Source organism: Ostreococcus tauri (assembly GCF_000214015.3).
Source record: "Ostreococcus tauri WGS project CAID00000000 data, contig chromosome 17, whole genome shotgun sequence".
In the NCBI taxonomy this organism is placed as follows: domain Eukaryota; kingdom Viridiplantae; phylum Chlorophyta; class Mamiellophyceae; order Mamiellales; family Bathycoccaceae; genus Ostreococcus; species Ostreococcus tauri.
Window position 1 is genome coordinate 158,390 of NC_014442.2, and position 24,342 is coordinate 182,731.

Below are 24,342 nucleotides of genomic sequence, written 5' to 3' on the forward strand. Positions count from 1 at the left end.
TACCGTCGTTCGAGCGCGCATCGACGCGCGCGAGCGACGCGTCGTGATGGCCGTCCCGATGTCGCGCACGGTCGACCTGTCGACGTGTGGGGTGTCACACACACCCGGGTGTGCGTGTCATACACACCCGGGTGTGTGTGCCGCGAAGTCAACGACCGCGTCGACGCCGCCGACGCCCGCGGGCGACGCACGACCCCGCGTCGTGGTCTCGGGCGATCGCGCGGGACCTACGATGTCGTCCCCGACCGCCCCGGTCCCGCGCGTGGAGACCGCGTCGACGATCGGGACGTGCGATGTGAGTAACGTGGCGTGCGTGAACACGGATGTGGCGGATGCGGAAGTCTTGAGCGCGTTCGCGGTGTACGTCGCGCTGTCGTCCCTGGTGTTGGTGCTCTTCGGTGCGCTGCGAGATAAAGTGCCGATATACACCGGGCGAACGCTGCTGCGGTCGTTACGGAGCTCGGGAAGCGCGCCGGAGATGCGGCGGATGGACGGCGCGCGCGGCGGCGGCGCGCCGGCGTCTTGCGCCGAACGTTCGGATGGATCACGAGCGTGCTCGCGATCAGCGATGAGGAGGTGGTGAACACCGCGGGATTAGATGCGTTGGTGTTTTTGAGAATCACGCAGTTCGGCACGCAGTTGTTCGCGCCGATGGCGGTGATCGGGGCGTTCGCGCTCGTGCCGGCGCACCTGTCGCGGTCGTTTTACACGTCGACGCTCACGACGAGCGGGGCGGGGGGGAAGCTGGACGACGAGAAGCATGTATTGATGCGAATGACGATCGCAAACTTAGAGAAGAGGTCTGAACTCGCGTGGTTGCACGTGTGCGTGTTCTGGGTGTTCACGGCGTACACGCTGTGGCTGCTCGATCGACACTATCAATCGTATGAATTCTTGCGACAAGTGTACGGCACGACGACGGGCGAGAGTAATCCGTGGCGAGCCGTGCACATTCCCCAGACCGTGTTTCAGAAGCTCCTACGGCAAGGGATGGACACGAATCTCGAGTTCGCGACCGAGATGAGTCGCGACGCGCATACGACGACGACGACATCCACCGAGACGGGATCGAGAGCGCCGCCGTCGCGGCCTAGACGCACCAGCGTGATCGGTATGCCGAGCTTCATGCGTCGAGTGATGGATGATCGCGCCAGTAACAATGCTCGCGCGAAAGCTAACACGTCTCAAGACGTCACGCATCTCCAAGCATCCGGAGAGGAAGGGAGGATCGACGACATCGATTGGCACGTCTTATTGGAGGTCCTCAGCGGTCCGAGTCGTGATACGGCCAGTGTGCGAGAGCTGTCAAACGAACAAAAAGTAGAACGATTTAGGAGAGCGTCTGTGAGCTCCAGCATGCGTGCACCGCAGGCGCAGCCATCGAGAGGATATCACTCTCACCTCGGCCCGCTGACGTCTGCCATCTCAGCGCCGTCGCAGCAGTTGACGAGTCTCGCCGAAGATGCGACTTCGTCGCGTCGATCGACGGGGATCGATCGTCAATTATCGATGCCTGGGAGTTCCCGTGACATTGGGGACTCGCCCCGCTCTATGTCGGAGATTTCGATGGCGAGTATGAACGACTCTGATCCCGGTCCTTCGTCGCTGAGAGGTGATTTTGCCGGCGCTTCAACAATGCAAAACATCGATAATGTTGCCATCGATGATGTTGCGATCAAGCATAAGTGGTGGAAAGGATTAGATATAGCAGAAGAGGTATGGGGCGAAGAATTGAAGACGATGATGGCCAGAAATCGTCGAGACAACGTCGATTCAAGCGAGACTATGAATCGACCAAACAGAATCGATATCGCGGCAGACTTGGAGAGTGGAAAAGACGGTAACGATTCGTACGAACACGACCCAGCGCCGGTACCTTCCATAGATGATCGACGTTATATCGCTGCAATCGCACTAGAGGAAGAAGATGGTGTCAAGAGGGAAGTCATCGTGAGTGTTCTGATTCAAAACTATTGCGTGTTGATGACAGACGTCGGTGGTGGACGAGAGAGTGCAGATTCGTGGCAGGATATCCGAGGGATAGAAAAATTCTTCAAGGGGATGTTCCCAGATGAGTTCCTTATGGTAATCCCTTTACAAGACTATCGCGTCGTGGATGACCTACTGATGGAGCACGACAGACTTGTGAACCAAATAGAGAAACTCGGCATGCCAAGAGTTCAGCATCGTCGGCGGCGACGAGGACTATCCGTCATAGATGAGATTAATTCTCTGCGTAAGAGGCTCGCTACAATCGAGCATCTAGTTGTACGCGAGCGCTCCAATATACGATCCGCGAAACCCGGACCAAGCTGCATCGTGGCTTTCAAGAGTCAATACGCCACTGCGATCGCTGCACAGTGTCGCATCACATCGCGCCAGCGCGATCTCTTCAGCATACAACCAGCCCCTGGGCCTGACAACATTAACTGGCAATCAGTATTGCTTCGAAGACATGAGCGTAAATTCCGCGCGGTGGTCATATTTCCACTGATTCTCGCCGTCATCCTGATCCCAACCGGCATGTTTGCGGGAATTCTTTCGAGCTTGTGTGTTGCAAACCAGTTCGGCGCCAAACAGAGTAGCAATCTAAATTGGTACTGTACGAACGATTCAGCAAAGTATCTGCGTGTTGTCGTTCAAGGGATTCTACCTCCGATACTACTGACCGTTTGGGAGACGTTTGTCGTGTCGTTCGGGATGATGTATCTTGTGCAAGCGCAGAGCAAGTACTCGAGTCTGAGTAGAACCGACGAGTCGTTCGCGAAATACTACTTCCTGTGGGCCTTCCTGAACGTTTTCTTTGGAACAGTGTCTGGATTTGCGATACAACGATACGTGCACGCACTCAATACGGAGGGAGTCGACGCCATGTTTGAACTCGTTGGGACATCATTGCCGCTCACGAGCAACTTTTTCTTGCTCTGGCTCGTGTTCAGAGGAGTATATCTTCCGACGCAGCGTTTAATATTTCCTCACGCAGGCGTCTTGTGCATGATCATCAATCGTTGGTGTTGCTGCTTGGGATGCAGTGTCACCTCGCGAGACCGGGCAATCAAGTACTCGCCGAGGTCTATACGACTTGGTCGCGAGGTTGGCGTGTTTGCCATGGTCATGATGATCGGTCTTGTGTTCTCCACTGTCGCCCCTATCATCACCGTGGTAGCCACATTCTTTTACGTCTTCAATTTCATCATCTGGAGATACCACGTCATGTTCGTGTATGAGCGTTCGTACGAGTCGGGAGGGATGATGTGGAACACGTTTTGCACGTTGACGATTTACTCTTTGATGATAGCTCAGTTCTTCCTCAGCTTTGTGCTTCTATCAAAGGAAGCGTACGCGGCCGCACTGGCTCTCTGGATCACCATCTTACCCGTGCTCAGTAGGTCGATGTACAAGTTTCGAAATCTCGCCACGGAGCTCAGATGGTCCGTTCCATTGCCGCTGGCGGCGTCAGCCCCGAAGGCTGCCTTCAACGCTGAGGCGTACATCCATCCCGCGCTTCAGCGCAACTCGATGGGTTGGCATCCGGAATTTGGAAAAGTCTGGCGAGGCTATCCCAACGTCACCGTGAAGGAAACGAGAATATTTCGTAGATAGATTGACACACGACTGTAACAAATTTCTCGCTCGCAAACGCCGACGACCGTGGGGTTGACGCCTCACAGCGCGGCTCGCCGAAGCCGTCGAAAATCTCCCCTCGAGCGCATGAAGACGAGTCCACGAAGTCTGTGACGTGAAGGATGACGATGAGCGCGTCTCTCGCGCGGTCCTTCGCCCGCACGCGCTCGGACGCGTCTCCATTGTCGTTAACGAGCTCGAGGAAACGAATCACACCATTGCGACCGAAACGCGCGTTCGAGGGCGTCTCTCTCGCGTTTGAGCGCTCAGGAGGATGCAGAAGAGTATCATCGCCTTTCGCGTCGAGAACATTGCGAACGCGAGCGGTAGCGAGCGGTGGATACGGGGAAGTTGAGAGCGAACCGAGCGAGCCGTCGACGTCCGGCACGACGTGGTTCGAGAGGTTTCTCAAGCTACCGAGCGATGGGAGCGCGATTTGGGACGCGCCTTGGGGGGTGAAGACGACGGTTTCCGTCATGGTGGTCTGGTTTTGCTTATTTTTCATCGTCGGAAACGCGGTGTTTCCCTTCGTCGCCGGCGCGCTCGGGTTCGATTCAACAAACTTCACTCAGCGAGGCCTGGCCGTGTATAGTTTTTGCTTAGACATCGCGCAGATGTTCATGACGGGTTTTGTGCTGCGGCAGTCACTGAGGGCGTTCACCCCGCTCGGGGCGAGCTGGTTTCCCGTTCGCTGGTTCGAGGACAAGAAGCACGTGCGAGACGTCCTCCTGGCGTGCGCGGCGTTTCCAATCGTCGTGTGGTTGCACGGCATCAGCGTCACCGCGCTCGAGACCACGGGACTATTGGTATTCGACGACGCCATCACTACGGGTTGGGAGCAGAGCATGCGATCGGACGACCTCCTCTCCAAGGCGTTTTACGTCTTGTTGGCCTCCGTGGCGGCGCCCGTGTGGGAGGAACTCATCTTTCGAGGCTTCTTCTTCTCCGCCCTCTCCGCGGTGATCTCCGTCAAGCGCGCCATGATCATCTCCTCCGTCGTCTTCGCCGTCGCCCACCTGTCCCTGGAGCAGTTCCTCCCTCTCACCTTTCTCGGCTGTCTTCACTGCGTCGTATTCGTCCGGACGAGAAACCTCCTCGCCCCGGCGTTGGTGCACAGCGCGTGGAACGCCTCGGTCCTCGCCGGTGACTTCCTCCCACCCCTCACCGACGTGCTTCGCGCCGTGTTCTCCGCGCCGTTACCCTGAGATTGCTTGTATCATCATCCGACGCGTCCTCGCGGCTCGTTCCGAAACCGCGCCCTCCGGGAGTGCTGACTCCTCGCCCACGCACACGCGATGACCTCACTTTGTGACGCGTCTTCGCGCGCGCTCGCACTCGCGCACCGTTCACGCGCGCGACCGTTCACACGCGCGAACGCACGACCGCGGCGCGCGGACGACGACGGTGAAGATCTTCGCTCGGACGCCGTCGAACGGGCACGCGCGATGGACCGCTCATTCATAGGTTCAACCATTTACCTCATCTCGCACTCAGACATTCGTTACGAGGGCGTCCTGGTGAACATCGACCCGGTGGAGAGCACGCTGACGTTACAAAATGGTGCGTCGTTCGATCGAGCGAAGATGGGGAGGGAGAGATGCGACGAGGGGGTGGGATGGGGGACGAATGGCGAGCGATTCGGCGAGATCGCGATCGCGCGCGGAGGGCGAGAGACTGACGAAAATATCGTTCGTGGCGTAGTGCGATCGTTCGGGACGGAGGGACGACGAACGAATGGAGTGCAGATTCCGCCAAGCGTGGAAGTGTACGAGTGCATCACGTTTAAGGGGGATGACATCAAGGATTTGGAGATTCGCGAGGGCGGCGGCGGGGCGGCGAGAGCGGCGGCGGCGGCTCCGACTCCGGCTCCGGAGCAGCCGCAGTACGGGTACGCGCAGCCGCAGTACGGATACGCGGGATACCCGCCGCAGCAGTACGGATACGCGGGGTATCCGCCGCAGCAATACGGTATGCCGCAGCCAGGATACGCGGGTTACCCTCCGCAGCAGTACGGTATGCCGCCGCAGCAATACGGCGCGCCCGCTTGGGGACAGCAAGCTCCCGAGCAGCCGGCAGCCCCGCCCGCGGTGCCGCCGGCTCAACCGCCGGCTCAACCGCCCGCTCCGGCCCAGCCGGCCGCGCCGGTCGCCACCGCCCCGCCGAAGAACCCTTGGGGTAACCCGAACGCAGCCAAACCGGCGCAGACTGAGGGCGTGATCCTTCCGGCTGCTCGTAACCCTGCTCCCGCCGGCGCCGGCGTGGCTAAGACCGCCGCCACGGTTCCCGCCCCGAAAGCCCCCGCCCCGAAACCCAAGCCTACGTCCTTCGCCGCTGCCGCGCTGAACGCGCTGTCGCCGGAGGAGGCGGCCAAGCTCAAGGCAACGCCCAAGGTAATGCAGCCGCAACAGAGTGGCGGTCGCGGTGTTCCGGCCCCAAGAGCCGGGGGACGGGGTGCGCCTGCTCCTCGCGGTGCGGCACCAGCTGTGCCCAAGGAGGCGTTCGATTTCCAGAAGATGTTGAAGATGTTCAACAAGGAAAAGTTAGCCAACTCTGCCGAGGCGAAGAAGCTCACCAGCGCGGTGGCGGCCAACCCGGTGTACGTCAAGGATGACTTCTTCGACACGATGAGCAGCGAAGCCACCGAGAAGGCGCAGGGAGGAAACAGGGGTCGATTCCACGAACAACGTCGCATGGACGCCATGACCTTTGGCTTCGAGGCGGTGAGCGCGAACCAAGCGGCGAACCGCACCGCAAATGCGGCTACAGTCGCGGGACGAGGCGGCAGAGGCGGCAGAGGCGCTCCCACCGGCGGCCGCGGGGGTCGGGGCGGTCGTCGATAGAACGAAAAACGGGACGGATGAAACATACTCATAGTCATAGCGTGGATTTCCATATGTGAACACGAATACTTCGTTCTAACTGCTAAGATTTTCATACACTCGTGCGCTCGCCCTAGCGATACATCGCCTCGCTCTCCAGGTTCCTCGCGATCTCCTTCTCCCAACGATCGCCGTTCGCGAGCAGCTTCTCCTTGTCGTACAGTAATTCCTCGTGCGAATACGTCGCATACTCAAAGTTCGGTCCCTCCACGATGGCGTCCACCGGACACGCCTCTTGGCAGAACCCGCAGTAGATGCACTTTGTCATGTCTATGTCGTACTTGGTCGTTCTTCTCGACCCATCCTCTCTCTCTTCCGCCTCGATCGTGATCGCCTGCGCCGGACAGATCGCCTCGCACAGTTTACACGCGATGCACCGCTCCTCACCCGTCGGATACCTCCTCAACGCGTGCTCGCCTCGGAACCGCGGCGACAGCGGTCCCTTCTCGAACGGGTAATTGATCGTCACCTTTTTATCGAAAAAGTACTTCAGCGTCAGCGACATCCCCCGCAGGAGTTCCGTGAGCACCAACGTCTTCGCGCTCGCGTCCAGGACGCCCGCGAGATCGGTCGGGATCTGCCGTTCGGCGAGTTCTCGCACGCGATCGCGCGCCGATCCCCCGTCGCGCTCCACCGTGGTCTTCGCCACCGCCGTCGCGCCCCCGTCCTCGGTCGCCGACGTCGAGCGCGCGGCGCGGTCGAGCGCGATCGCGGGCGTCGCTCGGCGCGCGGACGCGCGTCGTAGGAACGCGCGCGCGATCGATCGTGACATGCGCGCGTGGACGTGCGGACGACCGACGGGGTCGGGGGCGACGGGGGCACCGCGCGCGTGTTGTAAAAATGTAGGCGTTTGGTTACAACACGCGCCGCCCGCGCGGACGACGCGCGGACGAAGACGACGGATGAACACCGATCGAGAAAGTCTAGGATATCGCGATTTTGTCCATCAGACTCGAGTGCATCTTCTCCAACTTCATGAGCTGATCGTACACGTTTAATATTTTGTTCGTGCTGATCTCGAGCACTAAGCCCCCGACGACGGTTTCGTCGAGGACGGTGTACGCCTTTGGGGAGTTGAAGATCAAATCGAGCTCGCATACGTTTTCAAACACCTTGTCCAAAGTTTCGACGTACACCTGGATGAGATCGAGCATCGCGAGCTCGCTCTCGCTTCGATCGCTTAAGATGCAAAAGTACAGGGTGGCGAAGTGTCTGTACACGAGCTTGGTGTCCGGTCCGAACGTTTTCTCGTCGTCGACGAACGAGCACAGGTGATCGGGACGACTCGTCACCAGTTTATACACCGTCTGACACAGCTCCGTTTGCTTATCCACCCCTAACTGCTCGTAGAATCGACACAATCGCACCATGGCGTGGTTATTCACCACGATGAACGCCTTGATCATCGCTCCCGGGACGTGAATGCGCTCGATCGATCGGTCGCCGCGCGCGCCGCGCACCGCCGACGCCGCGTCCGCGTCCGCGCGCGCGCCGACCGGACGTCGCTCCGAGTTCCCGAGCGCCCCCCCGCGCGCGCGTCGGCGTCCACGGACGTCGCGCCGGGATCGTCGACGTCCGCGAACGGGCGCGCGCGACGGCGATTCACGGTCGGGGCCGAGGGTGGGTGTGAACCCTACACCTAAACCCTAAAAAACCCCGCCATCGCGCGCGTCGCATCGCACGCGCGATGATGGGGTCGATCGACACGGAGTACGAGGGACGACGCCGCGGTGGGACGATAAAACGACGCCTCGACCGCGATCGCGCGCGCGCGAGCCCGCGGCAGTGCGCGCGGTCGACGACGTCGCGTTTCGCCCGAGAGCGTCGATGTCGGACGCGGACGCGCGCGAGGTGGTGATCGAGGTGCGGCGCGCGGGTGGGCGAGGCGTGGGCGAGGGAGGGGGTGGAACGGCGGCGCGAGGAACGGTGGATCGGTGGCGCGATCGAGGCCGAGGGGTCGGGTCGGTCGAGGGCGACCGCGAGTGATGGGTCGAACGGGACGGCGATGGGTGAGACTGACGATGGTGTTCGGTGTTGTACGTTCGGGCGCAGGAGGAACCGGTGGTCGAGGCGGCGCCGGAGGCGGCCGCGGTGGAGGTGCGCGAGACGCGGGCGAAGACGGCGTCGCGCGCGCGCGCGGGGTCGGAGAGCGACTGGATGACTGACGACGACGATGGTTTATCTCGATCTAGCTGAAGACGACGCCGTTCGATGCGCGATTCCCGCAGACGAATCAGGCGAAGCACTGTTACACGCGATACAACGAGTTCCACAAGTGCCAGGCGGAGAACGGCGAGGGCGCCGAGGAGTGCGAACCCTTGGGCAAGTTTTACCGAGCCATCTGCCCGCAGGAGTGGGTGGAGAAGTGGAACGAGCAACGAGAAGAGGGAACTTGGGCGGGACGCTACTAGGAAATTTGATGTATAATTTACCGGCGGCTACGCTCGTGTTAGGAAAAAATGTGTAACGAAAACGTTCAGCTTTCACCGCACTCGCGCCGGTCGACGTAGATTTCCCCCGTCACCGCACTCGAGCGTCGCTGTTCGCACTAATACTATTACATGTCTAAGGTGCGTTGCCTCTCGCCCACTCCCCAGAAAGAATCCAACCGAACTGGACGACGAGTCGATCCCACGCCGCGCTCGGCGAATCGAGCGCCGGACGAACGTCTAAATGCATCGCCACCGGAGCGGCCCCGCCGTACGGAACGGCGTTATAAAAGTCGATCACGTATCTCACCTCCTCCCCGCACCGATCGACGACCCAATCGTGTCGATCAAACGGGAGCGCATATCCTAAAAAGTTGAGTAAACGCGCCTTCGGACTGAAATCGCGCGGTCGACCGCGAAATTTCAAGAGCTTTGGATCGGGACACGAATCGCAATGTCTCCGTTCCCACGCCATGACGTGCGCCCACGCGCGTTCATTCACCGCGTTGTGTATCGCCACCACCCGCGCCATGTCCCTCGGGTCCGGTTTCCACCCCTTTCGCGCCATCGCGTCGTGGAACATCTTCTCGCTCGGGTACGTCCACGTCTCTCCCTCCCGCCTCGCCTGATGTTCCGGCACCGCCGTTCGCGGGCTCATCGGAATCGACGACCGCGCCCGCGACGTCCCGAGCGCTCGCGTCCGCGTCGTCGTCCCGATCCACGAGAACCACCCCGCGTTCGTCGTCCCGCCCCCGTCCCGCGTCCCGTCGCCATCCCTCGGCGTCTCGTCGGTCGACCCCTTCGCGCCGTCCACCGCCGCGCCGTCCCGGGCGAGGCGCGCGAACGTCCTCGCCGTCGTCTCGCTCGCCATCGCGCGCGACGCGTCGGTCGCGCCCGCGCCCGTCGACGCGGTCTCGATCGACGCGACGTCCACCGAGGCGTCCAAAGGCGCGTCGGGGCGCGTCCAAAGGGATTTTCACCGCTCGATCACCTTTCGATCGTCCTTTCGACTCGTTCGTCGATCGGCCTTTCGACTCGCTCGTCGATCGACGCCGACGCGTCGCCGCGTTCGCGACGACGCAGACGACGCGCCGGGCGCGATGGTGTCGCCGACGACGACCCCGAGGGGGTTCACCGCGGCGCTGCGCTCGGCGCATCGTCGACGGCGCGTCGTCGCGGCGTCGCGGGCATCGCGCGCGGGGCATCGCGCGCGGGGGAACGAGCGTGGAAGTGGGACGACGCGGCGAGAGCCGTGGGCGCGCGACGCCTCGGGAGGTGGGGCGAACGTGGACGTGGGGCGAACGAGACGGCGTGGGGCGCGCGTGAGCGCGCGGGCGAGCGCGGAGGACGATGGGGTGGACTGGAGCGAGGAGATTGACGGCGACGGGGAATTCGTGGTGGAGGCGTTCGACTCCGCGGTCGAACTCGCGGAGGCGCTGTGTTTGGAGGTGGAGGAGAACGCCCGAGGGTGTCTCGAGGAGCGAGGGACGTTTTACATGGCGATCCCGGGAGGGAGCGTGGCGAAGGCGCTGAAGGGGTTGGCGGAGGTGAAGGACCTGGACTGGGCCAACGTGCACGTCTTCTTCGTCAACGAACGGCCGATGGAGCAAAAGTGCGCCAAGCTCGCGGAAGAGACGTGGACCAAGGCGTGTGGAATTCCCGATGAGAACGTGCATCGCGTGATCGAGACCGAGGACATGGGGACGGCGGCGCAAAACTACGAGGAGCAAATGCGCGCGCTCGACGGCTTGCCCATCGACGAGGAGAACGGACTTCCGGTGTTCGACTTGATCCTCCTCGGCATGGGCGCCGACGGGCACGTCGGAAGCATTTATCCCAACTCTGCCGCCGCGCTCGACGAGAGCGGATCCGCGGTGCTCCCGGTGGACATGCCGGGGAAGCAAACGGTGACCATGAGCATGCCGCTCATCAACACCGCCGACCGCGTCGTACTCGCAGCCACGGGCGAGGAGAAGGCCGAGACTGTTCGCGCGTCGCTCGAAGATGAACTCGAGTGGGGTGAGATTCCGGGCTCGATGGTGGACGCGTTCTCGACTATTTGGTTTTTAGACTTGGGCGCAGCTTCAAAGCTGTCCGCGTACGAGAACATGGACCTCGACGAAGATTCCGATTGATAAATATAACGATTGCGCATCGCGGCGTCGTCACGCAGTTTGAAATTTTCAATTCTCATCGCAATCTTACAATCAAAAAGCCAACCGAGCATACAACATTAAAAGCCGTTCGCGCTTCGCAGTCACCAGTCCCCGCTGCCGATTGGTTGGCGCTGCGCCGTCGCTGCGCGCATCATGTTTACCACGCGTTCGCGCAGCGCAGCCACGTCCCAATCGAGATCAGTGATTTTATGTTCGTAGATGAAACCCTTTGAGTCGAGTTTGTATTCGGAAATGCCGTCGAAGCGCGCCTCGTCGGCGCCGAGCGAACTGACCAAGCGAAGCTTCCCTCGGACGGCCCATCGCACGCGAATCGTGCGAAGACCGGACGATCCCAAGGGTGACCAAATCCGCGAGACCTCGATCGTGCTGTTGGAAAACAACACGGCGGCAACGATGCGAACAATCTTGAACACCCGCTTGTACTCATTCTTGTTTGACGCCATGATCCCGCCTCTGCCATCTCTTCCTGGACCGGCGAACGTCATCGTTTCGTCCACGAGCCCGATGTTATCTCGGTAGATGCTCCAACGAGGTTCCCTCTTCAACATGTCGGGGTAATCCTCGCGTAAGATGCGAATCGCCTCGCCCGACTGGGCGTAGAAGTCATCATCCTTGCTCGAGCTCGGTTCGTCGTCGTCGCCTTGTCCCTGAGATCCTCCTCTCGCGCGCGCGGAGTCCATGATCGCCGGGCACATGGTCAGACTCAACGCTTTTCTTGCCTCCTCATTCACCTCGCGCGCGCTCAACCCGGATCGATCTCGCTCATACGCACGCTCCGCCTCCTCCGTGGGCACCTCAATCTTCACCGTCACCCGCACCGCCCGTCCGCCGCCTCGACACGCCGGACACGCCGTGATTCCGGTGTACCCACACGTTCCACACCCTTCACCATCGGAGCTCCACCGCGTGCACGCGCACGCGGCTCTTCCACTGCCCTCGCACTTCGGACACTCCTCGTTCTCGTCGCCCTCGTCCTCGCTCCGCCCGCGCGTCGCGGCGTACGCCGCCAAGATCACCCCGCACGTCCCCAATTGCGTCGCCCACCACGCGGGTTCGAACGCCTGCGGTAACGCCCGCGCGCGCACCGCTCGTTCGCCCTCGATCGAGCGCCCCGGCGCGTCGACGCGCGCGAATTCTCGCGCGCCACGATCGGATCCCCGATCGAATCCCCGTGCGCGTCGTCCACCGCCGCCGCGCGCGCGCGCGACGCCACCGACGCGCGCCGGGGCGCCGAGCGCGCTTCCGGCGCGCGCCATGGTCGTCGACGCGTCCAGGCGAGCACTGCGGCGCGAACGACGACGTCATCGCCGTGGGACGTGTTCGAGTCCCTCGATGTCGAGTCAGGACTCACGGAATTGAACACGTCGATCGCGACGCGTCGGTGACGCCCGCGACGACGCGCGCTCGAGCGAGTTCGCGGCGCGCATGGCGACGCTCGCGCGCGGGACGTCGTCGGCGTCGTCACCGCGCGCGCGATCGACGCGATCGACGCGTCGTCGAGGGACGGCGCGGCGAACGGGCGCGAGCGCGGTGGACGCGACGCAGAGCGCGCGGGCGAGCTCGAGCGGGAAGACGAAGGAGACGTCGGACATGCTCTCGAACGATTCGATGGAGGAGGAGGATGGGTTCGAACACACGTACGAGAAGTTTCGGTGGTCGGACGTGCGGGCGAGCGTGCGACCGACGCAGGTGGCGCTTGGATGGGATTGGACGTTTTATAAGCTGTCAAACTTTAAGGATTTGGAGAGCGCGACGACGTACATGGCGAGGAAACCGGTGCCGTACGTCAAGTATCGGGGCCTGCGATACGTTGTTGATCATCACCACACGCTCGCCGCGTTGAATCTCACGGGGTGGGACGTGGACGTGTACATGGAGGAGATTTTCGAGTACGACGACGATCTCGACGACGCCACGTTCTGGGGAATCATGGAGGGCAAGGGGTGGAGCTTCTGCTGGGACTCGAATTATCAGCGTTTGTCGTACGCAGATATTCCCACGTCTTTCGAGCTCCAGGCTTTTAGAAATGACATTTTCCGCTCACTCGGCGGTTTCTGTCGAAAAGACAAACTGCTCAAGCGAGGGAAGATGCTCGAGGACAAATTGTTTTTTGAGTTTCAGTGGGGTTACTTCTTTTGGCTTCATAGAAACGACGCCTACGGACTGTGGCCGTCGTCACAGCTTCAGCGAGGCTTCGACCGTCTACTCACCATGATTGAGCAAACCGACGACAGCGAGTACATCGGCGAAGGACACATCGAAGCGAGCAGGGACGTTCGCGACATGATTTTCCTCTCGGACAAAGTGCTTCAACCCTTGTATGACGTCCTCGTTGAGTACGTCGCGCCGCTCGCGTACGCATACGCCACGCTTCCCACTAAGGAGGCGCGCGCTGTGCACGGCTTGAAGAAGCGCTTTGGTCGAGACACCCTCCCAGGCTCTGTCGTCACCGGCATGGGACGAGACTTTCTCATCGATCGCCAAAACTTCGTCCTCCCAGTAGACGATAAGAAGGATGCAAAGAAGGATAAGAAGGATGAGAAGAAGGATGAGAAGAAGGATGAGAAGAAGTCCAAGGAGGCTGAAAAGTGAGAACGTAAGAGAGGGCACGTTTACGCTAGACCATAGAATCGACCTCGCGGTGCTGGCACGGCGCGCGCTACAACACGTACACACCGCAAAACATTAATTCAACGAACGCACCGATGAGCGCCTTCGCCGTCGTCGCGACGTCGACGAGCCGTCCAGCTCAAGCGTCCCGCACGTGGACGTCGTCCAAGACACGCATCAAATGCTCCCCGGACCGCTCGCACGAGCAGCGCCCGTTCGAAGCGAGCGCCGCGCCTTTCGTCGCGCTCGCAGCCTCGGCGTTTCTCATTGGGGCCTCGCCCGCGCGCGCGTTCGACGGCGACGCCGCGGTGACGTTCTCGAGCAAAGGGTGCGTCGGGTGTCACGCGGCGGGCGGCAACGTCGTGAACGGCTCGGCGACGCTCTTCACCAGAGATCTCGAGAGAAACGGATTGACGACGAAGGATGATGTCGCGAGAGTTATCGAGCTCGGGAAGGGGAAGATGCCGGGATACGGTGAGGCGTGCGCGCCGAAGGGTGCCTGCACGTTCGGCGCGCGGCTGAACGCCGAGGAGATCGACGCCCTGGCGACGTACGTGCTCGAACAGGCTGCGAACGATTGGAAGTAAGACGAGAGCGATGTTCGTGCGCTCGTGCGCGGCACAGAGGGTGCGCTTAGACTGTAGCTACTACGATATTCTTTTTGTTATTTCATTTGCGCAGTGTACAACAACTCTAGTTTGGTCGTCACAAATCAGACCTCGCCGCGATCATTTCCGACGCCCTGCACGCCTCTCTCAGCGTCTCCACGAGATGCGCCATCTCTTCAGCGTCGCACTCGAAGTTTACCCGCTCGCCTTCGCCCCGCCCGTCGCTCAGGACCCAAGATAGGTGAAATCCCGGTTCACGCGCATCTCCGTTCGCCGATGTGCTCACGACGTAATCCGCTCGACACGCGTGCGCGCTCAACTTTAGAATCGGGGAACTCATCGCGTGTCTCTTCATGCGCTCTTCTAATCCACGCTTGATCTCCCCGTACGACTTCGCCAAGATCTCCGCCGTTCCGCTTGAGCATCCACCGTTTCGCTCGAGCGTCGCTCGCGCGTCTCTCGTGTCGAACCCACGCCGTCCAGCCTCCACGAACGCCGTCGAGATTGCCCCCACGACACGCTCGACGTCATTACTCGTCGTCCCCACCGCCGCTTTCTCTAAATCATCGCTCGTGAGCGCGACGGCGACGCGAGAGAGGACGGATTCCAACTCTTCTTTTGGTAATCCATCCAGTTCACTCAAACTCTTCACCGCGGACGCCTGCGTGACGGGTCAACGAATCCATGAAGCGCGTCAGTCGATGGCGTCATATACTTCGCGATCAAACTCGAGATGGAGACGCCGGAGTCAAAGTCGTGGACGCACCGGAAGATCCATCTGAATGCCACGCTCGCTCGTGCGCGCGTCGCGCTGTGTCGTTCAAGGTCACGATACCAAGGCTCCTTGTTTTATTACACGAAAAGTAGGGAGAGTAGGGACGACAAAGGACTGCGCGTGATGCGTCGAACGATGCTCGCGTCGCGGTCTGAGGGAAAATTTGGTGATTATTTGAGTGAGTCTTGCGCGCTCAGAAGCGCGGGATGAGAGAGTCCTTTGGAATGCACTCGTTCGCGAAAACCATGAGCTGTCCGAGATGGAGCGCGGTCATGGCGCGGCCCCACGGTTGAACCAGTTGTGGCGTGATGGAGATGGTGACGATAAGGAACTGAAAGAAGAGGAAAATTGACGCACGTCGGCCGGAGAATCCAGAGAGGTACGCCAAGGAGAACATGGCGGAGGTGACGCCGAAGAGCGGGTGGAAGATCAAACCGGCGACCGGACCAAGGATACCAGGACCCTTCATGCCGGCGGCGGCAAACTTGGCCATCGATGCGCCTTGCATGAACAAGAAGTTCATCATGAGAACCGGAACAGTCGCGGCACACTTCTTCAAAGCAGCAACCTTTCGGCTCGAGAACATCGACTTGGCCTTGGCGGTGGTGCAGAAGAGCGCCACGGCATTCGCATACTTGAATGCCATCGCGTTGCGAATGATCGTCTCGCGAACACCGAAGGAGGACGCCGCTAAAACGGTGTTAGCGTGCAAAGCCAGGGTGAACGCGGTGAAATGCGCCGGAAAATCGGAGCCGGGCGCCATGTTGAAGATGCCCATGACGCCGCACATGGTTTGCAGGTACGCCCAGAGCGGGTTCCCGAAGTACGCATCGCTCACGACAGCGAGGACACCGGTCGTCTTCCCGGTCAAACCGAGCGCCTTATTCATGTTACCGTTCCCGGCGCCGCCGAAGTGCGCCTGCGAGACGACCGAGAACGCGACAACCGTCGCGGCTCCATACATGCCGATTCGCTCCAACACTTGCTTGACGCCGCGAACGGACTGCAAAGACGTTAACGTCCCCGTCGCCCCGCCCACGACGTCGATCTTCGACAAAACGCTCAACGGATTCACGATGGGAATGGAGGGCAGGGTGAACCCCCGCGGCGTCGATCTCGTCGAGCGCTTGGGCGCGCTCTTCGACGACGCGCGCTTACTCGGTCGCTTCGCGGCGGCCATTGAGACGGTTGACGTTCTCGCCTCTCGTTCAAAGTGGTTCGACGCGGGTGCTGCGCACGCGCGACGGTTCGACGGGGGTAAAAAAACTGTACGACCGCTTCCGCTCGATCGAAACCGCGCGATGGGCGTCGCGATGTCTCGTTCGCGCGCGCGCGGCCGCGTGGCGATGCGCATTCAATTTTCCCGCGCGCGCGTCCCTCGCGTCCTGGGAGCTGTGATACTATATACGCCAAATCATATCTACACTACGTAACGACGTCCGCGCACGCAGAAAGCTGACACGACTAAAGTCCCCTCGTTTCTCCTAAAGCGCATCGCCGCTGGGCGATCGATCGTTCCCCTCGTCGCGCCGCGTGTCCGATATAAATAGGTCCGCGTTTCCATCGTGAGACTTCCGTCGAGGTGGACCCGCGCGCGAGGGCGCCGCGCTGGGGTCGACGTCGCGCCAACGCATGGGCTACGCCGGCTACGCCCCGGGGCACAGGGTGGCGGAGCAGAAGACCCCGCTCGAGCGCGCGTTGGATTCGGTGCGGAATCACGAGACCTTGGACGTCGTGGAGAAGCTCACGAGGAACGTCTGTCGAGATCCGAACGATGAAAAGTATCGACGCATTCGGTCGAGCAGCGCGACGATCAAGCGACTGGTGTTCGACGATGAGAACGCTTTATCGGTCATGCTCGCTTTGGGGTGGAGGTTCGAGGAGGGTGAGCGGGAGATGACGCTCTCGAGGGACGCGCGAACGACCATGGCGGACGTGAGAGCGATCGACGCCGCGCGGACGAGTCTGCGAAGAAGATTGGAGGAAGAGATGCACGCGAGGATTCGGGAGAGGGCGAGGGCGAAGGATCCCGCGGTTCAGGCGCTCAGAGAGCAGATGGAGGCGGATCGGGGGGAGCGGAGCGCGCGGGAGCCGGTGACGGAGGGGTCGAGGGCAGTGGAACGCACGAGCGGACGCGTCGTCACGGCGAGCGACGTGGGCGCGAGTGGGTCGAGCGGGTGCTGAGGATAAGCGCGCGATGCATCGTGAGCGAGCCCGTGAGGTCTTGCTCGCGCATCGCCATTATAAGCACTCGATTTAAGAGCCCTTTGCGCGCCGAGCGGTCGCGCTCGGAGGTGAAGACGCAGTGCTTTCGAAGCACCGCGCGCGTCTACTCCCCGACGCGACGGACGTGACGCGACGACGAGAAAACGATGAAAAGCCTCATCCCTCGTCGTCGCCGATGCACGCTCGGAGTGCGAGGACGCTCGAAAATAATTCTTAAAAATCAAAGTTGCCGCGTCCCGGTCGCTTGCGAGAGTGCTCCGGGAACGCGACGCCGCGCGGCGATCGCCGACTCGAGCGTTTCATTCGCGCTGTTGTATGTACCAACTAAAGATTGATTCTTTACCGCGTGATCGTCGCCAAGGTCATCTGCGCCTTCCGTCCCGCCCGCGCCGCGCCGCACACCGCGACCCTCAGCTTTTTGTGATCGTTCAAAATGCCCGTAATCGACGTCGCGATCGGTCCACTGATCCAAATGGCCGAGGCCGCTTCTCTTGGCATGCCTTTCGAGGTGTGGAAGACGAGGATGGGACGACACAGATCGGAATCCACCGTCCAGGCGTTTTCAAACATTTACAAAGAGGGCGGCGCCAAGGCTTTCTGGCGAGGAACTCAGGCGAAGATGTTCGAGAGCGCGACCAAGGGGGCGATCTTGATGTACGCCAAGGAAGGGATTAACGATTCTTTGCTCCAGGCGGGATGGACTCCCGGGATCGCCGGGATCGCGGCTGGGGCGGGCGGTGGCATCGCCCAGGTCAGCGTCATGGGTCCGGCAACGTATCTGGTGACGGGCGCGGTGAACTCGCCCGGTATGTCGACGATGGAGCGAATCAGGGAGACGTACGGTCGAGGTGGGATCGCTGGATTTTACCCAGGTGGAGTTGCGATCGCATTCAGACAGGCGACGAACTGGGCGTCGAGGCAAGGTTTCACAGAGGTCGTTCGGGACAAGGCGAAGCAAGCTTTGCACGGAGACGCGAACGCAAAGCTCTCGAAGTGGGAGGAGGTCGGATGCGGGATCGTCGGTGGAACGCTCGCGAGTTGGAATCACCCGTTTGAAGTTGCGAGGATAGAGGCGCAGAGTCGCGGGAATGCGGGTTTGCCGACTGGGAACATGGTGAGCGTCATGTCGGACATCGTCAAGGAGAGCGGCGTCGGCGGCTTGTTCCGAGGCATCATCCCTCGAATCGGTCTAGGGATCTGGCAAACTCTCTTCATGGTCACCGGGGCGAAAATGTTGAAGGAGACGCTCAAAGAACAGGGCTTACTCGAATCCACGGGTGGCGGAAAACACTAACTTGTAACAAAGACCCGTCGCCTCACATTGAGATGCGCAATGATCCCCTCGATGTCTCGCGTGCGAGCGCTCGTGGGACGTTTGAACGACCCGCGCGACAAATCGTGCGTTTTCGTCGTCGCTGCCGCCCTTCTGGCGCTCGACTTCGTCCTGTGTCTAGTAATCATCCGACGCGTCGCGTACACGGAGATTGATTGGATCGCCTACATGGAAGAGGTGCACGGCTACGTCGCTGGCGAGCGCAATTACGAGAACTTGAGGGGTGGCACCGGACCCTTGGTCTACCCGGCCGGGTTCGTGTACGTGTACAGAGCGTTGTATTGGCTCGTTGGAGGTTTTGAGCGTGGGACGAGCGCGCTCGGCATCGCGACAGCGCAGAAGGCGTTCGCGCTCGTTTACACCGTAAATCAACTCGCGGTGTTCGTATTGATGGCGTCGTGTGAGATCGTTCCGCCGTGGGCGTACGCGCTGACGTGCTTGTCGAAGCGTGTGCACAGTATTTTTGTTCTGAGAATGTTCAACGACGGTGTCGCCATGACGCTCGCGTACGTCTCGGTGGCGTTGTTTCAGCGTAAGAGGTGGGTGAGCGGGAGCGTGGCGTTCTCGCTCGGAGTTTCGGTGAAGATGAACGTGTTACTCATGCTTCCAGGACTATTGGTGCTCCTGGTGGGCGGTACGACGTTCGTAACGGCTGCAAAGGCAGCGTGTGCGATGGTACTCACGCAAGTCGTTTTGGGGTACCCGTTCTTGGCAACGTATCCACGACAGTACCTCGGTCGAGCGTTCGAATTCGGTCGAGTGTTTATGCATAAGTGGAGCGTGAACTTCAAGTTCGTTCCCGAGGACGTGTTCACATCCAAGGAGTTTGCAAAGTATTTATTGCTCTCGCAGCTCATTGCGCTCCTTGCGTTCGCGCACTGCAAGTGGTGTCGACGAGAGGGTGGATTTTTCTTCGCTTTCGTAAGAGATTTCTTCACGAGAGCTCTTGGAGGTAATCGCACGGGCGTCGAGTCGACGTTCACGCCGGCGCACGTGGCTTTGGTGATGTTTGAGAGCAATTTCATCGGCATCGTCTTCGCCCGTTCGCTCCACTATCAATTTTACTCCTGGTACTTCCACACCTTGCCTCTTTTGCTCTGGTCGAGCCCCCGATTACCGGTCTGGGGTAAAGTTGTCATCTTGGGTGCGATTGAGTGGTGCTGGAACGTGTATCCGTCGACTGCGACGTCGAGTAAAATTTTACTCGGGCTTCACGTAGGCGTGCTCGCATCCCTGTGCGCCGCTCCGCCGGCTTCTCGCGTAAACCGCGCGCCGCCGTCGTCGAAAAAAACGAAGAAATATTAGTTGGTAGAACTGTTCAAGCATACCGGTAGAATTGTAACGTAGTAATTAGTCCAGTGAGCTACGAGCATGATTACAACGCGCTGTTCTGCGCTTTTTCAAATTCAGATTTGGATACCAAAGAACCGATCCCAAAACGTCGCCGTACGTGTGACGTAGAAACTCTTCCCGGAAGGCGAAGTCAATGGACCATCGTAAACGACCCCCGAGTTTGCCGCGTCGTAACCCTCACCCCCGGCTGCGGCAACGCGATCGTCATCGTACTCAGCCACTCCAGCATCTTTGAGCTTTTCTTGAAGTTCTTTTCGCCTAGCCTCCATCGTGAGAACTAGGTCACCCAGGGCACGCGTGCGCTGACGATCGAGCTGGCGCAATTTGGACACGGCTTGCGCCTGTTCCTGCGCCTGCGAGAGCACCGTTCGCGTCTGTTCGATGAGTTCAAACTGCCCTTCGTCCGTGAACTCCTTGATCTCGAGGTTGATGGAAACCGGTCGCTCGCCGATTAAATCGAACTCGTTCTCGCGCTGCTGAAGCAAGCGACGGACCGATTGTAATTCACTTTCCTTTTCTTGATGTATCGCGCTCAGCGATTGCATCTTTTCCGTCAACTCTCGTACGCGTTGCATCAAGATGCCGTTTTGATGTTCGACGCTCCCCGGAATCGCCCCCCCGGTGGTTTCCACGCTCTGTCCCTGCAGCGACGCCTTTCTCACCGCGCTCAACGACTTTGCCGTCTCGCGCAGAATATTCTCCGTCACCTCACGCTTCATAGCCTCGCGCACGAGCGTCGCCTGCGTCTCGAACAACCGCTTCTCGCTCGTCTCCAGCTTCTCCTCCACGTCCATGTCCTCGTATCGCTTATACGTCACGCTCGTCCGCGCGTTCATCGCTCGCGCCACCGCGACATCTTGCGGCGCCATCTCCCCCACGCCCGGCGACCCCACCGCGCGCACCACTCGATCCTCCGCCCCCGCGAGCGTCGCCAACCGCCCGCGCGTCCGCGTCTCGATCGAATTCTCATCGATCGTCCTCGGCGCCGGCACCGGTTCCGCCCCCATCGCTCGCGGCGCCCGAACGCGATCGACCACGCGTCTCGTCACCGCGCGCACCGGTCGCTCCTCCACCTCCACCGTCTCCGTCTCCACCGTTCGCACCGTCACCGCGTGCGCGCGTCCATCGTCGAGATTCATCCGCACCGTCGCCCGCGCGCCGTCGTCACCGCTCGCGCGCGCGCGCGCGGGTCTCCCTCGCCGCGCAAGTTTCCCTCACCGCGCGTCGAGCGCGACGTCGAGCGACGCGCGGTCGATCGTCGTCGCGGCGTCGACGGGCGAACACCCATCGATCGCGTGTGGAGTCTCTCTATCCACGAGTCATGACCCGTGACGTCGTATACAGCACGCACACGCGCGATGTACGTCATCGAGGCACCGGAAGCGGGCACCGGTCGACGTCGACGCGTCCACCGAACGCGGGCGACACCGCGCGACGACGGACGAGCGACGACGGACGAGCGACGACGACGCGATGAAGATTCGAGCCGTCGGTGCGCGCGCGATCGATCGCGCGATCGACCGAGCGCGTCGGCGGGGGTGGGACGGCGACGGCGGGACGCTCGAGATCTTCCTCGGTCTTCGATCGCGCGCGAACGGTGGTTGGGTGCGACGCGCGCGGTGGATGGGTGGACGACGACGGGCGGGGTGACTGACGAGGACGTCGTGTGATGGCTCGCGCGCGCGCAGCGGCGCTCGGGGCGGAGATATCGTCGATCGAGACGATCGATGAGGAGCGACGGGACCCGGGCGAGGGGGACGTCGCGTTCGACTTGGATTACTGCGGTATCTGTCACTCGGATTTGCACTTTTTGAAGAATGATTTGATGAACACGACGTATCCGTTGACCCCAGGGCACGAACTCATCGGTACCGTGACGTCGGTGGGGACGGGGGTGAAGGGCTTCGCGGTGGGAGATAAAATCGGCGTCGGGTGCATGGTTGACTCGTGTTTGTCTTGTAAAAACTGCCAGATGGACGAAGAGCAGTACTGCGATAAGGGTGCGACGTTCACGTACGGCTCTATGCCGGTGCACGGTCGCGCTGGTCCGGAGGGTAAACCGACCGTCGGTGGATACTGTACGAAGATGGTCGTGAATGAGCGCTTCGCGATTAAGATTCCGGCGTCGGCGCACGACAAGCTCGCCAAGGCGGCGCCGTTGATGTGTGCCGGCATCACTCTCTACGACCCGATCAAGGCGTTCGGGGTGACCAAGGGCACGCGCGTCGGCATCGCAGGCGTCGGCGGTCTCGGAATGATGGGTATCGAGATCGCCGCCGCGATGGGAGCGGAGGTCACCGCCATCTCGCGCTCGCGATCCAAAGAGGAGAGGGCAAAGGCGCTCGGCGCGAAGAACTTCGTCGCCATGAACGACGAAGAATCTTTGAACGCCGCCGCTGGATCTCTCGACATCATCCTCGACACCGTCTCCGCGTGTCACGACAGTGAGCCGTACGCCAAGCTCCTCGATAAGCGAGGCACATTGGTTTTGTTGGGACTCCAGGTGACGCCCGTCGCCGTCGGCGCGCCGCACTTTGTGTTCACCCGTAAATCCGTCACGGGCAGTCTCATCGGTGGTATCAAAAACACGCAAGAGATGATCGATTTCTGCTGCGAGAAGAACATTTACCCAGAGATCGAAGTCATCGATGCGTCAAAGATTGGCGACGCTCTTCAAAAGTTGGAGGATGGCAACGACGCGGGCGTTCGCTACGTCATCGACTGCAAAACGATTCAATAATGCAAATTTTTGTCATTCCACATTTCACGTTTACACTGCTCTAATCAGCTTCGGCCGTCATGCCAGAAACGTTGCCCGCCTCGCGCTCTAGTCTCTCCAATAATCGCACTTTGTCGGAGTACTTCCAGAATGGATTGGAATCAAGTGTGTTCACCGCCATCTTGGAGAACTCGCTCAGAACGTTGTCGTCTGAAACACCAGCGAAGATTGAAGCGAGGGAGGCGCGTTCGGCGAGGAAGTTGTCCGTGAACGGAGAGAGGCCGGCTCTCTTGCGCATCAACCGTTCATAGACGCGCTCTTGCGTTCTCGCCTCGATCGCCTCGTTCTTCAGAAGTTGATACTCCTCCTCGCTGCTGATACCCGCCGCCTCCATGAGCCACGGTTTGTGCTTCTCGATCACCTCCTCATCGTTTATCTCGACCGCTTCACTCACCAACCGAGGCTTCTCGACGATGTGGTTGACGTCAAGCTTTTCGTTTGTCAAGAGGAAGCTCGCGCGAACAAACTCGTGTCTATCGTAGTCGTAAGTCTCGTTCGCCGCTTGAAGCTGACGAGCTTGGCGAATGCGCTCGTTGAGAGCTTGTTGAATCTGCGCGTCCACACCGTCGCCGCGACGTTGCGAACGATTCGTCGCTCTACCCTGGCCGCGCTTGCGCTGTTGGATTCCCGCCGTGAACTGACCATCCTTCATGCGTCGCGAGGACGCGGACGCGCGAAGCGACGGATCGAGCGTGAGTTCCGCTCCGGTCCCAGCTCCCTGTACACGCTTATAGCGCGGAACGAACGTCTTGATGTTCTCCTTGGCTGCCGCTACGCGCTCGGCGCGTCGCGCCTCTGACATCTCCTGCGCCTTCACCCTCTCGCTCGCCAATCGTTCCGCGCGGAATTGCCTGCGATCGGCGAGCTCAGCCTTTCTGCGTTCCAACGCCGCCGACGTCTCAATCGGATCGACGCCCTCCATTCCCTCATCCCCCCCCACGTTCGCGCCGTCTCGCTTCTTCTCCGCCAGGCGCACCAAGAGCGCCCCCGGCGCCCCCTCCAGCGTCCCCAACCCCCCGTCCACCGCCGCCTCGATCGCCTTCCTCGCATCTTCCGCTCGAACGAACCGCACCAACCCCCCCGGCCACGGCCCATCCGGATTCAGCGCCCGCGCGCTCGCGATCGGTCCAAACCGTCGAAACGTCTCCCGCAGCGCCCGCTCCGTGACCCCCGGCGCCATGTTCTTCACGTACACGTTCGCCTCCCTCATCGGCGACGCCCGCGCCCGGCGCTTCCGCCCAGTCCTCGACGGCGATCCATCGCTCGCCGTCGCCGTCGCCGTCGCCGTCGCCCCCCCACGCGCGCTCGCGGCGTCACCGTCGGCGCAAAACGTCCGGGCCCACGGTGGAGGGCTCCACCGCGCGCGCGATTCCACATCGCCCCGTCCCGCGCGTCCGAGCGCGCGTCCGTCGACGAGGGCGCGCGCGCGGGCGACGCAGATCCGCGCGACGCGATCGAGCGCGGCGCGGGGCGACATCGCGCGCGCGCGCGTCGAACGATGGGGCGCGCGCGACGAGGGCTTCGATGGGACTCACGCACGAGTCCGCAC

At 61.0% G+C, this 24,342-nt stretch overlaps 19 protein-coding genes across 19 annotated transcripts; 11 read left to right on the forward strand and 8 right to left on the reverse strand.

The window, feature by feature from the left end:
- Window positions 1–232: 232 nt before the first annotated feature.
- Window positions 233–3,603, forward strand: OT_ostta17g00940 (Domain of unknown function DUF221; the record flags this gene model as incomplete). The annotated part of the gene is made up of 2 exons (XM_022984134.1): window positions 233–519; window positions 567–3,603. 2 exons carry the CDS (start codon window positions 233–235, stop codon window positions 3,601–3,603), a joined length of 3,324 nt encoding a protein of 1,107 aa, XP_022840437.1.
- A 149-nt stretch (window positions 3,604–3,752) lies between these two features.
- OT_ostta17g00950 (CAAX amino terminal protease) lies at window positions 3,753–4,829 on the forward strand (the record flags this gene model as incomplete). The annotated part of the gene is made up of 1 exon (XM_022984137.1): window positions 3,753–4,829. One exon carries the CDS (start codon window positions 3,753–3,755, stop codon window positions 4,827–4,829), a length of 1,077 nt encoding a protein of 358 aa, XP_022840438.1.
- A 240-nt stretch (window positions 4,830–5,069) lies between these two features.
- On the forward strand, window positions 5,070–6,464 carry OT_ostta17g00960 (Like-Sm (LSM) domain; the record flags this gene model as incomplete). The annotated part of the gene is made up of 2 exons (XM_022984143.1): window positions 5,070–5,184; window positions 5,326–6,464. 2 exons carry the CDS (start codon window positions 5,070–5,072, stop codon window positions 6,462–6,464), a joined length of 1,254 nt encoding a protein of 417 aa, XP_022840439.1.
- A 112-nt stretch (window positions 6,465–6,576) lies between these two features.
- On the reverse strand, window positions 6,577–7,275 carry OT_ostta17g00970 (4Fe-4S ferredoxin, iron-sulphur binding,conserved site; the record flags this gene model as incomplete). The annotated part of the gene is made up of 1 exon (XM_022984148.1): window positions 6,577–7,275. The coding sequence occupies one exon, from the start codon at window positions 7,273–7,275 to the stop codon at window positions 6,577–6,579; it is 699 nt and encodes a 232-aa protein (XP_022840440.1).
- A 151-nt stretch (window positions 7,276–7,426) lies between these two features.
- On the reverse strand, window positions 7,427–7,909 carry OT_ostta17g00980 (Adaptor protein complex, sigma subunit; the record flags this gene model as incomplete). Its single annotated transcript, XM_022984152.1, has 1 exon — window positions 7,427–7,909. The coding sequence occupies one exon, from the start codon at window positions 7,907–7,909 to the stop codon at window positions 7,427–7,429; it is 483 nt and encodes a 160-aa protein (XP_022840441.1).
- Window positions 7,910–8,330: 421 nt separating this feature from the next.
- On the forward strand, window positions 8,331–8,914 carry OT_ostta17g00990 (Cytochrome c oxidase, subunit VIb; the record flags this gene model as incomplete). The annotated part of the gene is made up of 3 exons (XM_003083819.1): window positions 8,331–8,366; window positions 8,556–8,600; window positions 8,696–8,914. The coding sequence occupies 3 exons, from the start codon at window positions 8,331–8,333 to the stop codon at window positions 8,912–8,914; spliced, it is 300 nt and encodes a 99-aa protein (XP_003083867.1).
- A 154-nt stretch (window positions 8,915–9,068) lies between these two features.
- Window positions 9,069–9,803, reverse strand: OT_ostta17g01000 (Cytochrome c/c1 haem-lyase; the record flags this gene model as incomplete). The annotated part of the gene is made up of 1 exon (XM_022984165.1): window positions 9,069–9,803. One exon carries the CDS (start codon window positions 9,801–9,803, stop codon window positions 9,069–9,071), a length of 735 nt encoding a protein of 244 aa, XP_022840442.1.
- Window positions 9,804–10,032: 229 nt separating this feature from the next.
- OT_ostta17g01010 (6-phosphogluconolactonase, DevB-type) lies at window positions 10,033–11,067 on the forward strand (the record flags this gene model as incomplete). Its single annotated transcript, XM_003083822.2, has 1 exon — window positions 10,033–11,067. The coding sequence occupies one exon, from the start codon at window positions 10,033–10,035 to the stop codon at window positions 11,065–11,067; it is 1,035 nt and encodes a 344-aa protein (XP_003083870.2).
- A 122-nt stretch (window positions 11,068–11,189) lies between these two features.
- OT_ostta17g01020 (Protein of unknown function DUF2358) lies at window positions 11,190–12,365 on the reverse strand (the record flags this gene model as incomplete). Its single annotated transcript, XM_003083823.1, has 1 exon — window positions 11,190–12,365. The coding sequence occupies one exon, from the start codon at window positions 12,363–12,365 to the stop codon at window positions 11,190–11,192; it is 1,176 nt and encodes a 391-aa protein (XP_003083871.1).
- Window positions 12,366–12,534: 169 nt separating this feature from the next.
- On the forward strand, window positions 12,535–13,701 carry OT_ostta17g01030 (Putative ParB-like nuclease; the record flags this gene model as incomplete). Its single annotated transcript, XM_003083824.1, has 1 exon — window positions 12,535–13,701. The coding sequence occupies one exon, from the start codon at window positions 12,535–12,537 to the stop codon at window positions 13,699–13,701; it is 1,167 nt and encodes a 388-aa protein (XP_003083872.1).
- Window positions 13,702–13,814: 113 nt separating this feature from the next.
- OT_ostta17g01035 (Cytochrome c-like domain) lies at window positions 13,815–14,306 on the forward strand (the record flags this gene model as incomplete). The annotated part of the gene is made up of 1 exon (XM_003083825.1): window positions 13,815–14,306. The coding sequence occupies one exon, from the start codon at window positions 13,815–13,817 to the stop codon at window positions 14,304–14,306; it is 492 nt and encodes a 163-aa protein (XP_003083873.1).
- Window positions 14,307–14,424: 118 nt separating this feature from the next.
- On the reverse strand, window positions 14,425–15,105 carry OT_ostta17g01040 (HCaRG; the record flags this gene model as incomplete). Its single annotated transcript, XM_003083826.1, has 2 exons — window positions 14,425–14,988; window positions 15,094–15,105. The coding sequence occupies 2 exons, from the start codon at window positions 15,103–15,105 to the stop codon at window positions 14,425–14,427; spliced, it is 576 nt and encodes a 191-aa protein (XP_003083874.1).
- A 190-nt stretch (window positions 15,106–15,295) lies between these two features.
- OT_ostta17g01050 (unnamed product) lies at window positions 15,296–16,282 on the reverse strand (the record flags this gene model as incomplete). Its single annotated transcript, XM_003083827.2, has 1 exon — window positions 15,296–16,282. One exon carries the CDS (start codon window positions 16,280–16,282, stop codon window positions 15,296–15,298), a length of 987 nt encoding a protein of 328 aa, XP_003083875.2.
- Window positions 16,283–16,734: 452 nt separating this feature from the next.
- OT_ostta17g01060 (PUB domain) lies at window positions 16,735–17,286 on the forward strand (the record flags this gene model as incomplete). Its single annotated transcript, XM_003083828.1, has 1 exon — window positions 16,735–17,286. The coding sequence occupies one exon, from the start codon at window positions 16,735–16,737 to the stop codon at window positions 17,284–17,286; it is 552 nt and encodes a 183-aa protein (XP_003083876.1).
- Window positions 17,287–17,761: 475 nt separating this feature from the next.
- On the forward strand, window positions 17,762–18,622 carry OT_ostta17g01070 (Mitochondrial substrate/solute carrier; the record flags this gene model as incomplete). Its single annotated transcript, XM_003083830.2, has 1 exon — window positions 17,762–18,622. The coding sequence occupies one exon, from the start codon at window positions 17,762–17,764 to the stop codon at window positions 18,620–18,622; it is 861 nt and encodes a 286-aa protein (XP_003083878.2).
- A 51-nt stretch (window positions 18,623–18,673) lies between these two features.
- On the forward strand, window positions 18,674–19,966 carry OT_ostta17g01080 (Glycosyltransferase, ALG3; the record flags this gene model as incomplete). Its single annotated transcript, XM_022984213.1, has 1 exon — window positions 18,674–19,966. One exon carries the CDS (start codon window positions 18,674–18,676, stop codon window positions 19,964–19,966), a length of 1,293 nt encoding a protein of 430 aa, XP_022840443.1.
- Window positions 19,967–20,067: 101 nt separating this feature from the next.
- On the reverse strand, window positions 20,068–21,153 carry OT_ostta17g01090 (unnamed product; the record flags this gene model as incomplete). The annotated part of the gene is made up of 1 exon (XM_003083831.2): window positions 20,068–21,153. The coding sequence occupies one exon, from the start codon at window positions 21,151–21,153 to the stop codon at window positions 20,068–20,070; it is 1,086 nt and encodes a 361-aa protein (XP_003083879.2).
- A 334-nt stretch (window positions 21,154–21,487) lies between these two features.
- Window positions 21,488–22,754, forward strand: OT_ostta17g01100 (Alcohol dehydrogenase superfamily, zinc-type; the record flags this gene model as incomplete). The annotated part of the gene is made up of 2 exons (XM_022984223.1): window positions 21,488–21,506; window positions 21,703–22,754. 2 exons carry the CDS (start codon window positions 21,488–21,490, stop codon window positions 22,752–22,754), a joined length of 1,071 nt encoding a protein of 356 aa, XP_022840444.1.
- Window positions 22,755–22,794: 40 nt separating this feature from the next.
- On the reverse strand, window positions 22,795–24,270 carry OT_ostta17g01110 (Nucleotide-binding, alpha-beta plait; the record flags this gene model as incomplete). The annotated part of the gene is made up of 1 exon (XM_003083833.2): window positions 22,795–24,270. One exon carries the CDS (start codon window positions 24,268–24,270, stop codon window positions 22,795–22,797), a length of 1,476 nt encoding a protein of 491 aa, XP_003083881.2.
- Window positions 24,271–24,342: the final 72 nt, after the last annotated feature.